Source organism: Rhipicephalus microplus, chromosome 1 (assembly GCF_043290135.1).
Source record: "Rhipicephalus microplus isolate Deutch F79 chromosome 1, USDA_Rmic, whole genome shotgun sequence".
Taxonomy (NCBI): Eukaryota; Metazoa; Arthropoda; class Arachnida; order Ixodida; family Ixodidae; genus Rhipicephalus; species Rhipicephalus microplus.
Window position 1 is genome coordinate 269,285,550 of NC_134700.1, and position 13,361 is coordinate 269,298,910.

The window sequence follows — 13,361 nt, forward strand, 5'->3', positions numbered from 1 at the left end:
TTCAATGCAATGGTACATTGAGCATACTATCAAGAAACACACTACGGGTGCCCTCCAGTGGCCAGAAAACACTATCTAGCTCTCCCTTATCAAACCAGTTTCTGCAGACATCTACTGGGAGGGCAGCAAGAAAAGATTTCATGATATTCAAAGAGGCCCAAAAACAAGCTTTGTAGCTCAACTTTAATCACATGAAACACGCACCCTGTAAAACTTTAGTGCTACGGACACTCTTGCACCTTAATACGAAATACTGCATTACAGATAATATGATATCATCTGCCCAGTTTCCCAGCTTTCTCTGAGTGTGCTAAGTGCACAGTGCACGCAGCCATTTCTTCTTGTTCCTGTTTGCATGTGTTGCACACATGTACATCGCACACCACATCTACCATGGAGGCAGTTTTTTTTTAGCCAATCTGTGTGCGTTGTTAAAATGCATATCTCACACCATGTTGACAAGGACAAAAGCTTTTATAAAAGCTTAGGCTTAATCTTGATTGAAGTGGTGAATTGGGTGTGTTGTTGCACTTTTTCAGAATACTGCAGCACAGGAAACAGACGTAAAAAATGAGACAAGATGAGACATCCCTGTAGTCTTGTTTAATCCTTGTTGTTTTATTATGCTGAAGTATTTGGAAAAAAAACCTACTCTTGATCACAAGGCAGAGTGAGAAATGTGTAATGCAAAGATCAATCTGCAGACACATCATAACTTTATAAAGATAAAACTTATATCTACAACATGGCAAAATCACAGGTTACGGTATGGTAGTGTCACCATCGAGTATGTACACAAAAAGCACATGCACAGCACATGCTTGTGCATGTAGAGATTTCGCACCTTCGGTCACTTTCTCTCAACATTGCGTCCTTGATAACAATTCAAACAAGATGTGCTTTCATAGCTACTAACACAACCAAAAGGAGGAATTCATATCAATAATGTAAAGGAGGAATTCATATCAATAATGTATTCCCTATCGCGTAACATTAAAAAGATCATTCCATCTGACAGTGCTAGCTCGTGAGCAAATTCTAAGAAATAAGATTATAGATTGCGTATTTCAACAAACCCAGGTGAATCTGGAATTTTCGCAAAGCTTCGAATTCCTGAAGATAATACCGCGATAGAGCAGCTGCCATCTGGCACTCAGAATGCTGCAAGTGGCATCTGCCAGTGATGTCTTGAAGCTCAACATTTTCAGAAGACATTCCGCTAAGCGAATCACAACCGTTATTCACTTACATTTGCACGAGTGAATACCTGTCCCACACACACTCACTCATGCTGGGCTGAGGGAGAATGTTGAGTCCAGCATGGGCAGAATAGCAGCTGCGCTGGAAATAACACCAAGCAGCCCAATTGTCCCAGGTTCAAGTTTGGCATGGCCCAAAGCTGTGTAAGGTATCCACAGGTCTGCAACGTTCTTGACCAGGTCAAGTAGAAGTGCCTTGTGGAAGCTTGCCGACACCCACAGCATGCGAAGCGAGGTCCTCAGGTTGGCACCCTTGGACGGTGCAGCCAACAGCAAGGGCAGTATCTGGTACAGCTCAGTTAGATCGCGTATCAGGGCGGCCACAATGGCCAGCAACCAAAACTTATTGCTTGTGCGGCTCCAGGTATCCCTGCACGAGAGTAGGAGACAGCTTTAAATATGAAGTTTTGTTGAAAACACGCTGGACATGAACACTCACACTGCAGAAGAATGTAAAAATAAAATCAGATCAAAACCATAGAATTAACGGTACTTCATTTTTCTATATGAGAACGTCACTCACAATGACACCACCTTTAAAAAGCGAATGTAACCCTTTCCATATTGAAGAAAAAGTTAAAATTTAACCAACTGCCCCAATATTTCTAGAAGCATATCTTCGTGACGACTAATCTAAAATAACGATAAGTAGATACACTTATAACAATGGTATGCAGGCACCACAGAAATTCCTTCGTTATAACTTGGGTCATAGAAAAACAAAATGAGGCTGCATGCTGCAAAGAGTCCTGTGAAATCATGACTGCTAGCTCTCTTTTCCTTGTGGCTGTGCATTGTGCTGGCTCAATTAATCCAACAAGCTTCCCTTTCTTACCGTAAAATCCGGAGCAAGCGCACCACAAAGGTGAAGAATGACCAAGCAAGACATGGAGGGGGAGCCGATGCTCTGTCACGGTTGTAAATTCGAAATGGCAGTGGAAGACATGCTAGGAAAAAATAATGTACACCCATGCTTCCAAGTTGCTTTGCTGAGTATTCATACATTCACTGTTTTTTATATATGCGAGCCGAGCGAATAGAAACAGTGAAAATGGTGGAAGAAAAGAAGCAGGCGCACATTTCAAGTCTCCTGAAAAATAGAGGGGAGCGCCTCCTCGGCAGTCAAACTGAATGACAGGACCATTTGTAGGACAGAGTGCTGATTACAATAAATGGGACACAAATGCGAAGTCGCGGCGATCTCATACAGGCACCAGCTATCGCGCCAGATGAAAGAAGCCTTGTCAATACTTGGGTGTGCAGGTGGTCTTTTTAGCACCTTACAATATCTCCCAACTTGCCAGAACGACAAGTGCTAGCAACAAGCCTAAATGCTCTTGCAATGTGAGGCATAAAACCCAATTTTAATGTAGTCTACAGCATTCCGCTATGTGGTGCGTGTTACATCAAGCAGAGTGGGAGATGCCTTGAAGGAATCCTGAAACGGTTTTTTGAAGTTTTGTCAGCGTTTAGGGTAGAGCATCATCAAACCATCTGGCACAAATTCAGCGACATGGCGTGTACCAGGGCCACTACAGACAATTATACCATGCCCTCCTTCTCACCTCTGCCTGGCCTCCTCAACTCATAAGGCACGCTGGCGATTGCAGAGCTCTCATGAGCACACTCGACCATTGGAGCTTTTACAAGTCTAGACCTCCGAGATAGCATGTCGACAGGTTGTGTGCAGTCTCAAAGGCCATCACGTAGTGCGCCTGGCAGCACGCACGCAGTCGGGAAACAGACACAAAGATTGCAGTGTGGTTTATATCCCCTTCGACAGGTGCCGTTACCCTACCAGCCGATCTTTCTTCAGCGCATTCTACAGCCATGACAGACAATCAGATCAGCAGCCACGTTGACGTACTCTGGCCTCGCCAAGTGGCCAGAGCATGTAGCTTTGTGAATGGGCGGCTGAAAACGCATTGGCCAAATCGCAAGGATCTGCACCAATCTGCAGCGATTTGCAGCTTTAGAGCGTTGTAATAAATTACACAGTTTACGCAGAGAACTCAAATTGGTCTCTAAATAACACTTGGTCTACCGGCCAAATGTGTTTCTACAGAATCCCCAAAACAGTTTCAGGGTTCCCTTATTGATTGCCTGCGTGAGCACGCATGTAATGTATGAAACGAAAATGAGGGTTTCTTGTCACAGCAAGCCAGCACATGCGGTTGCCATGCGCAGTTTGAAAGTGCCGTTGTGATGCGCAGGCACCAAGGTGATAGTACCCGTACAATTACTGACACTGAGAAAGTGGAGCGAGAAGCTAACACCTGCATCAGCAAACTGTCCGTTTTTCTTTTAGATAAAAAGCTAACGTTCCTAGGAGATGATGCGCATGGGCAATGAGTGTACTCTTCTGCCTCGTGCATCGGGTGTACAATTTTTCAATTGTTTTTTTAACAGCTAGCTTTTCTTTTCCCAATTCAATAATTATATGGGGCATGTAAAACATAAAAATTCAGTAGAGAGTCTGCGTTTGCCCCCATCTGCTTGTCGTGCTTGTTTTTTACTGCACAGTACACGTTGATCTGTTCGCACTAGTGTGCAACAATGACACTGTGTTTTTCTACCGTATGCCATGTACTGAAACAGTCAATCTGCACTGTACAAGTGGTGGGGACGGCATTCAGATACTAGAACTCTGGAGCTCATGAACAATCACCCAGCCTTAGTGTACGCGAATTATTACTTGCAAGGTAAAGTGCGCAGCCTATGTATGTGCTGGCCTCCCGCACAGCTTGCATCGGTGTCTCACTGATGCTAGCAATACAGTAATAAAACATGCATGTAGTACCACGATGTTTGGATGGCAAGAACAATGCGCTGTGCTACTACGACGTGCATTGCTACAATACTACAGCAATGCACACGTGGAGTAGTCAACCATCAAGTGTTCAGGTGATGTGGCACCAGAAACAATGCAGTGACTATGAAAAAAAGCTGACAGCTGGTGGCTTGAGACGGTAGAAGAGGCATATTTTTTGCCTGTGATTATAGGCACATCAGGGAAAGATATAAGTAATGTATACAGCACTGCGTGCATCGATTCTCGTCTTCTTGCTTTGTATTTACATTCCTTAAAGGATCCTCCACCATGCTTAACTACACTATTTGCTTAGTCACTAGAAGTTCCAAGGTGTCTTCTGAATAATGTGTCAGTAGAATAATTTTTCAAACTGGTCCTTTAGTTTTCCATAAGTGTTCATTTCCATGCCCACTGGTGGCAAGCTTCGCTGCCGGAGCTTACATGTTCTCTCTTTGCTTTAGCTAACGTCCACGTGTGGTGAAGCTTCCTAGCATATTCTAATGTGCCAGAGATGAGAGAGCACCATCGCGTCAACGGGTCAACAGACCCACCAATTTCCTTTCTCTTGATGTTTTGCTGCTTGGAACAATTGCAGTGATGGCACTGCATTGTTTACGCCGTATGAAGAGCCGAAGGCACACGTCACTGTCAGTGGCATTCCACAGTTGCTCAAGACGCATGGGTGACTACAAACGGGTTGTGGGAGTTTCAAAGATGTAGGGTGCAATACCTTTCACTTTCTCCAATCACGGCTCCCACGAAAGGGAGGGCACAAGGCCCTCCTTTTTCACGCTTCAGCTGCTTTCACACCATGCAAACGTTTCGTAGCCTGAGTGGCCCTGAGACTCCATCAATATACCATAATTTGTAATCATGTTTGCTGCTTAGTGACCTACATGTCGTGGGTCTGCAATGCCAAAAACAGTTTACAGGCCCTTCACTGACCAACAAACCGCACCTCCCATTTTTTTTTCCACAATATTGTGGGTATAGAATTAGCTTGAAATAGAGGACTGCAGTGATGGCGAAGTGGTTAGAGCATCTGCCTCGCATGCAAAAGGTCCGTGGTTCAAACCCGGGTGTCGCGCAGTTCCCAACGCGGATAAAAAAAAAATCCGCGTGGTGATGGAACTGCATTAAGAGGCCTGGGGTGCGGCCTTACCGGTAACCACTGCTGGGAATCCACTCCCTCACCAGAGAAGGATTGGCCACCCTGGTGCAGTATCTGGCCACTATCTCCCACATGCATACGTCAAATAACTCACGGCCCTCAGTCCCCAGTAACTGCGAAGCAACTGACCACGGCGGCGGTCAGATCTGCAACGCAGCAGAGGGTGCTAAGAATCTCTGGATCCAGACAGGCCGCTAATGGAACCTGAACTTGGCAACGTTTAACGCTAGAACATTATCTAGTGAGGGAAGTCTAGCTGTACTACTCGAGGAGCTGGAGGGTGTTAAAAGGGACATAGTAGGGCTCAGTGAGGTTAGGAGGACAGATGAGGCTTACACGGTGCTACTGAACGGACACGTCCCTTGCTATAGGGGCTTGGCTGACAGAAGAGAACTGGGAGTGGGGTTCCTAATTCACAGAAACATAGCTGGCAACATAGAGGAATAGTATAGCATTAATGAAAGGGTGGTAGGTATCGTAATTAAACTGAATAAAAGATACAAGATGAAGGTGGTACAGGCTTACGCACCTACATCCAGCCATGATGACGCTTCAGTTGAAAGCTTCTATGAAGACGTGGAATCGGCAATGAGTAAGGTAAAAACTGAGTATACTATACTGATGGGAGACTTTAATGCAAAGGTGGGAAACAAGCAGGATGGCGACCAGGCAGTAGAAGATTACGGCATCGGTACTAGAAACGCCAGAGGAGAGCTACTAGTAGAATTCGCAGAACGCAATAATTCACAGATTTTGAATAGCTGCTACCGAAAACGGGGAAACCGCAAGTGGACATGGAGGAGCCCTAATGGAGAAAATAAGAACGAAATAGACATTATAATGAGTGCACACCCAGGCATCGTGCAGGATGTGGAAGTGGTTGGCAAGGTACGATGCAGTGACCATAGAATGATACGGTCTCGAATTCACCTAGACTTGAAGAAGGAACGACAGAAACTGATACACAAGAAGCCAATCAATGAGCTAGCATTGAGAGCGAAAGTACAGGAATTCAGAGTCTCGCTCCAGAACAGGTACTCGGCTCTTAGTGAGCAAACCACCCTTAGCGAAGATACAATGAATGATAATCTGACGAGTATCATTATGGAGTGTGCAGTGGAACTTGGAGGTAGGGTAGTTAGACAGGACACTGGCAAGCTTTCCCAGGAAACGAATAACCTCATTAAGAAGCGTCAAATCATGAAAGTCTCAAGTACAACAGACAAAATAGAACTGGCAGAGCTTTCAAAGTTGATTAATAGGCGTAAGGTATGCGATGTAAGAAAGTATAACATGGAGAGAATTGAACACGCTCTGAAAAACGGAGGAAGCATCAAGGCAGTGAAGAGGAAACTTGGGATAGGCAAAAATCGGATGTGTGCACTAAGAGACAAAGAAGGCAAAATAACTACCTACCAATATGGATAGGATAGTTAAAATAGCGGAGGAGTTTTACAGAGATCTGTACAGTAGCCGGAACAACCACGACTTTAATACTATAAGAACTAGCAGTAACCCAGGTGACACCCCACCAGTAATGATAGAAGAAGTCAGAAAAGCTTTGGAGAGCATGCAAAGAGGCAAAGCTGCTGGTGAGGATCAGGTAACATCAGATCTGCTGAAAGATGGAGGACAGATTGTGTTAGAAAAACTAGCCACCCTGTTTACGAGGTGTCTCCTGACGGGAAGAGTACCAGAGTCTTGGAAGAACGCTAACATCATCCTAATACATAAAAAAGGAGATGACAAGGACTTGAAGAATTACAGGCCGATTAGCTTGCTCTCTGTAGTATACAAGCTATTTACAAAGGTAATTACTAACAGAGTAAATAAAACATTAGAATACAATCAACCAAAGGAACAAGCAGGATTTCGAACAGGCTACTCAACAATTGACCACATTCATACTGTCAATCAGGTAATAGAGAAATGCTCAGAGTATAACCAACCACTATACATAGCCTTCATAGATTACGAGAAGGCGTTTGATTCAGTAGAAATATCAGCCGTCATGCAGACACTGCAGAATCAGGGCGTAGATGAAGTATATATAAACATTCCGGAAGAAATATACAGGGGGTCAACTGCTACCATAGTGCTTCATAAAGAAAGCAACAGAATACCAATAAAGAAGGGTATAAGGCAGGGGACACAATCTCCCCAATGCTATTTACCGCGTGCTTACAGGAGGTTTTCAGAAGCCTAGAATGGGAACAGTTAGGGATAAGAGTTAATGGAGAATACCTTAGTAACCTGCGCTTCGCCGATGACATTGCATTGCTGAGTAACTCAGGGGACGAACTGCAACTCATGATTACGGAGTTAGACAAGGAGAGCAGAAAGGTGGGTCTTAAAATTAATCTGTGGAAAACGAAAGTAATGTACAACAACTTCGGAAAAAAGCAGCACTTCGAGATAGGTAATAGTGCACTTCAAGTTGAAAAAGACTATGTCTACTTAGGGCAGGTAATAACTGTGGAGCCGAACCACGAGACTGAAGTAACTAGAAAAATAAGAATGGGGTGGAGCACATTTGGCAAGCACACTCAAATTATGACAGGTAGATTGCCACTATCCCTCAAGAGGAAGGTATATAACAGCTGTATCTTGCCGGTAATTAGCTACGGAGCAGAAACCTGGAGACTTACAAAGAGGGTTCAGCTTAAATTGAGGACGACGCAGCGAGGAATGGAAAGAAAAATGGTAGGTGTAACCTTAAGAGACAAGAAGAGAGCAGAGTGAATTAGGGAACGAACGGGGGTTAAGAATATCATAGTTGAAATCAAGAAGAGAAAATGGACATGGGCCGGGAATGTAGCACATAGACAGGATAACCGCTGGTCATTAAGGGTAACTAACTGGATTCCCAGAGAAGGCAAGCGGGTTAGGGGGAGACAGAAGGTTAGGTGGGCAGATGAGATTAAGAAGTTTGCGGGTATAAATTGGCAGCAGCAAGCACAGGACCGGGTTAACTGGCAGAATATGGGAGAGGCCTTTGTCCTGCAGTGGACGTAGTCAGGCTGCTGCTGCTGCTGATGATGATGATGATGAGAGGACTGCAGATGAAACTTGGTACTGTAAGCTTTCCGGTGAACTTGTAATTTTTAACTGAATTGAAAATAAAGTTGTTTTTTCCTGTAAGCAAGTAATCAGTGCAGTTCATTACGTGTAAGTGCTGTTGTAAACCACAACCACACATGTCTGATTTGCTTTTCCACAAAGGAGCTTGACATCTCGAGCAGAATAAAATAATTATTTTTCTTTACAAACTTAAGCAAGCATCACTGTTTGAAAATTGCCGTAACAGTAAATGATTACCTATCATTGTCACCATTGATGATCCACGCTGCTGTCTTGTTCAGTGCACAGTTACAGAAGAATGAAGACCTCATAATGTTCTTTCATACTTTTAGGATGTTCTTGTATATACACAAAATGACGTCACCTTTCATGACACCCACCAATGCGACATGTCCTTGTAAACAACACACAAGCACCAATTTTTTAAAAAAAGTGGCCCGAATCTACATGTTACAGAGTAAATGTCGTTGAAAGACGATAGTCTTGCGTCTGGAGAGAGTGAACAAAACACTTATTTGATGTTCTGCACAAGAAAAGCGGTGAATGGTATTCTGAAGGAGCTGCGTTAGAGTTCCGAGCGTGTTGCGGTAACGAACAAGCGCATCTAGGCATGTTAGACATGAGCGCCATCTGGCAGTTCTCTTCGAAAACGAAGGCGTGCGCGACCGCGGCGAAAGATGCGCGCCAGTCTCGCAGGTGATGAGGTGTAGAATGCAAAGCGACGGGCAGGCGCCACCACTGTGTCGTCGTAGCAAAGCGTTGGAAACATCTTTTTGAGCATCGCGTTGCACTGTCAGTGCAGCGCGATAAATGCTACAGTCCTTAGAGTTACTTGTGTGTGCCTCTTCTAGTATAAAGACAGACATACAAAACATTGACGTGTTGTTATGGCACCTCAGATATGCACAATATTTGCTTTTTTAGTTGACAATCGCAAAACTATGAACGCTAAACCTTGAGCAATATTGGTGGGCGCTGCGGATGGTGTTGGCCGTTTGGTGCGTTTTGAGGTATCGTTAGGGCAGACAAACAGACAATTGTACAGACAGACAGACCAAAATTTTTCCATTGTAAGTCCCCCAAGAAAGACTATTGTTTTCAAAATCTGCTGAAGGAACTTTACCTCTGCAATGTCAGCAAGCCAACCTGGTGAAGCCAAACCAGGTTGTCTGTCAGTATGTAAAAAGCATTGCCGATGCGGGCCATGGTCAGGCTGAGACGCAGCGACACATCCGGAAGGCTGATTGTGCGTGTTGCACCGTGGAGGGCATCCAAAAAGCGTCCAAGCCGTAGCACTGAAAGACAAGAATGAACGTGTATGCACTTAATTATGGCAAGTGAAAAGCTTCAGGCACCAAATCAAGTCAAAAGAGCACAATGTCTCTGGCCAAAAATTGAAATTTACACATTTACACACTTTCCGATTGCCGTTAACTACAAGGCCAAAGTCATCTTTCTTTTTCTTCTTCTTAGTCTACCGTATAGTCAACACAATCGACTCTCTCTATATATGCTGAGATTTTATTTACCTTGCACCTGAATGAACTTGCTGCATTTAGCAATCGTGTTTTCTTGCAATAAAGCTTTCTATCTATCTCAGTAAACTGATTTGTGATAATGTGCCTATGTTTCAAATGCAAGCTCCATTACACGAGATTAGGCATTACCCCTGTAATGCTGGCTATCATAGTAGTGCTTGTGAATGCACATCTGCAACGCATATAAAAGATAATGGTGGAAAGCTCGGTCATTGGAATAAAAGTGAGCAAAGAGGACATTAATTTTACATCTGTACATAACTAATACAAGCAGACATGTAGCAACACCAGCTGACGTTTGATACACAACTCAACAGGGGCACATTTATGGATTGACACAGTAGGTTCTTACTCCCTTTAATGTTTTTATCCATCACAGCATAGCTAGCATACATAAAATGATGAAAAACCACATATGCTTGCCTTATCCCTACTGCCTAGTCAAAGACCCGCCTCCCTGGGAAAAATTCCTCACTGTGACATGCCATAGATCAGTGGCCAATGACAATCGGCAGTGGGCTACGGTATTAGTATGTGAGTGAATATGACAATTGAACTCGACCAGAAGCGCCCATTATACTCCACTGCAATATGTTGGTGGAAGAGGCCCATGAAAACAGTGCCATCAGGAATTCCTACAGTAAGCAAGTGTAAGTCATGTTGGCTCATGAGTATTTATACCATAAAGAATGCCAATCGCTTAATTAATAAATTACCACACTGTATTGAAAATTGATATGTGGGGTTTAACGTCCCAAAACCACCATATGATTATGAGAGACGCCCCACACTGTATTGAAAAGCTTCTTCCATCTTTTAGATTCTCTTCAATTTAGCAGTTTACGATTTACAATTCAGTGTGCACCCATTCTTGTCCAATCATAAAGAATTAGTTCATGTGTCACTTTAACACAATAAGCAAAGGATCCTTCAAGGGGCACTGCAACACTTTTTCAACACAGTCAGAAAGTGCTGCAAATCGGTAGTCAAGGTGTCTGAGAACTTGCGAGCCAAACATTATGATGCAGCATGTGGCCTGGACTTTACAATTAATACTCTAAGTCAGCTAGAAATTGTTCCTTATTCTCTTGACAAGTGATGCCACATAACGAAATGACCATGCCGTATACCTAAGTTCACGGCCACGGACTCATTTGAGCATCATAAGTTGTACAGTTACTACAGCCATTGCGAAATGCTGCCACATGTTCGTGCGAGTACTTTTGATCATCTTGAAGGTCTCCCGCTCACTCGAATAAAAGAAATATAGGAGAAAAGCTGATGGCGATGACTTCCTTGCCCTGTACCGTCTCTCTCTGCTGAGCTTCTGGTGAGCTCGCTGGAATGAAGGAAGAGAGAAAGCAATTACAGCGTGTGACGAGTCTCTCTTGCTTGATCCCACTCATGCTTGATGGATTCTAAAAATTTTTGCGGTAGTCAATTCATCAGGAAATAAATGACTTCAATGAAGCCGTTCCGTGGTTACTTGGAACAATGTTGCAAGGTCCCTTTGCGTGCAGACAGATGTCATCCGTACTTATGTAAGCATATGATAAGTGTTATCACCATTGTTCCCTTGATTAGCATCGTACAACCACTTTGACCTCAAGACATCATTGTGCAGACTTATTGTGCATTTGCCCTTTTTAGTGTCTGATTTTTTACAAAGCCTATGACATTAGTAGTGATGAAGCATGTGCATAGGAAGTCCACACTTCTTGAATAAACATTCCACATTTACACCATTTTAGTACTGCTCTTACCAAGCAATGATAGCGTGAAGGTTACGAAGTCCTAGATAGCACATGGTAATAAAAACAGGTTCCTGGACTTTTATGTCATTGAAAACATTTGGAAAACACACTGCATGGAAAGCGTGGCCACAACATCAGCGAGGAGCACAGTTTGCGTCATGCTACACTTGTAAGTGGAAAAAAATTGTTTCTGCAAAATTGAGTATCATTGCTTATTCACAACCAAGTTGGAATACACAGTAGTCTTGAAAACAACATATAGCGGCCTCATCCGAGTAAATTCTACAACAGACAGAGTGTCTACAGAACATTTCCTCATTCTTTGGAATCTTTTCACGGGTAGAGTTGAAGGGGGAGGAACCTTTATATTGGTGCACTTGGCAGCAGCCGCGGAGATGCCATTGATTTCACTAATTAAACCGGGCATTTAAAGCCCACTATTGTAATGTGTGCCCTTCGCCATAAGGACCACCCCGGAGCAAATGTCTCCTTGACAAGCGCACTAAAAAAATAGCTGCTGTGGACAGGTATGGAATCCATAGCGCCAGCATGTCAAGACGTCTCGCTTTAAGTGTGTGAAAACATCTGAAGTCAAGGTCTTTCATATAGCATAAACGAGATCGAACTTGCGATGACGTAACAAACAGGCGATGCGCGGAACAGTGGAACCCGAAACAGCCCAAGGTCACTAAATATAACCTCTGGTGCTCTTTTTCCCGCTTAAGTAAGTAAGTGCGCTGTCCTACCTAGCATTCACGCCGCCATCGAAAATGATTTCGCGAAATGGTTATCACATTCGGTCGTTTCATAACCGTCTCGCGCGGTAGTCAATGCGGGTGCGATGCCTCCTAGGTCGGAGCAATGTCAGGGAATCTTAGTTATAATTAGCCCAAATGACGCACAAGATAACTTACGCCTTCGCCCCGAGCTGAACGTCACCTCCAGGTTTTGAAGGCGGGCCACGGTGTCCCTACGACTTGACGTTTTCTGCATCCAGTACCACAAGAAGCGACTGCTGTACTGCAGAAGCCTGGAATAACACCAGCGAATGCATTAACTCGATCGCGTCGACAAGTTCGCGCGCAATGTTCGCTAGCGTCATTCCTTACCGAAACAATTTGTCCCTACCGGCAGTCTGTGCGTTGAACTTCGATATCTCTGCCAGGAGGTCCCGTATCTTCGCGTTTTTGTCCATGGCTGTCGCTCAAGCAGGAAAAACAACACCGATTACGACAGTAGTGCTACCACCAACTGATCTTGCGCGTTTTCCTCTTGTATAGGCGCTTCATTAAAGAGCTCTCTGTTCTGTTTCCGGACACACGCACAGAGTTTACGCACAGTTCACCCGGCGCACCTACGATCGAAACAACTCGTGCAGGGAACTACACAATTACGCGTTGTGTGACCAAACAGAAAGTGAAATCAAGCTCACGGAAAACTTGCGTCAGCTATGGCTTTACCACTGAAATATAAAAAAAAATTGCGAATGAACTTTAAGTTTTTTAAACCAATTTTTGAATATACAGTTTGTACTTTATGTTTTTTTATTAGACGCACATTTTGTTTTATGATTATGTAGTCCACTAATGCCGCTAGTGCTGCCATTGCAACTAGAGCTCACGCAAGATGTTACAAGTGATTGCAAGCCTGTAAACAAAGTGGCGCAGCTGGCGCGCGTGTTTCTACGGCAACCGAAAAATTCAAATAGTCGCGTTCTCCGAATGAGCTCGTTCTCTCCTTGAGGCA

General features: G+C 44.0%; 1 protein-coding gene across 2 annotated transcripts; it reads right to left on the bottom strand.

Moving 5' to 3' along the window:
• Window positions 1–594: 594 nt before the first annotated feature.
• LOC119187945 (peroxisomal biogenesis factor 11ab) lies at window positions 595–13,065 on the bottom strand. Of its 2 annotated transcripts, none has more exons than XM_037436030.2 (4): window positions 12,725–13,065; window positions 12,530–12,645; window positions 9,447–9,618; window positions 595–1,629 (listed from the first exon to the last, which is right to left on the bottom strand). In XM_037436030.2, the coding sequence occupies exons 1-4, from the start codon at window positions 12,808–12,810 to the stop codon at window positions 1,287–1,289; spliced, it is 717 nt and encodes a 238-aa protein (XP_037291927.1). In that variant the 5' UTR covers window positions 12,811–13,065; the 3' UTR covers window positions 595–1,286. The 2 variants fall into 2 exon arrangements, with proteins under 2 accessions (XP_037291927.1, XP_075750471.1); XM_075894356.1 differs by having other exon boundaries at window positions 12,744–13,064.
• Between the last annotated feature and the right edge of the window lie 296 nt (window positions 13,066–13,361).

Coding starts and splice junctions, on each gene's coding strand:
- LOC119187945 (XM_037436030.2), bottom strand. CDS start 12,810: ATGGACAAAAACGCGAAGATACGGGACCTCCTGGCAGAGATATCGAAG. Junction 12,646..12,724: donor GGTAGGGACAAATTGTTTCG/GTAAGGAATGAC, acceptor GTGTTATTCCAG/GCTTCTGCAGTACAGCAGTC. Junction 1,630..9,446: donor GGCTTGCTGACATTGCAGAG/GTAAAGTTCCTT, acceptor ACTCTCGTGCAG/GGATACCTGGAGCCGCACAA.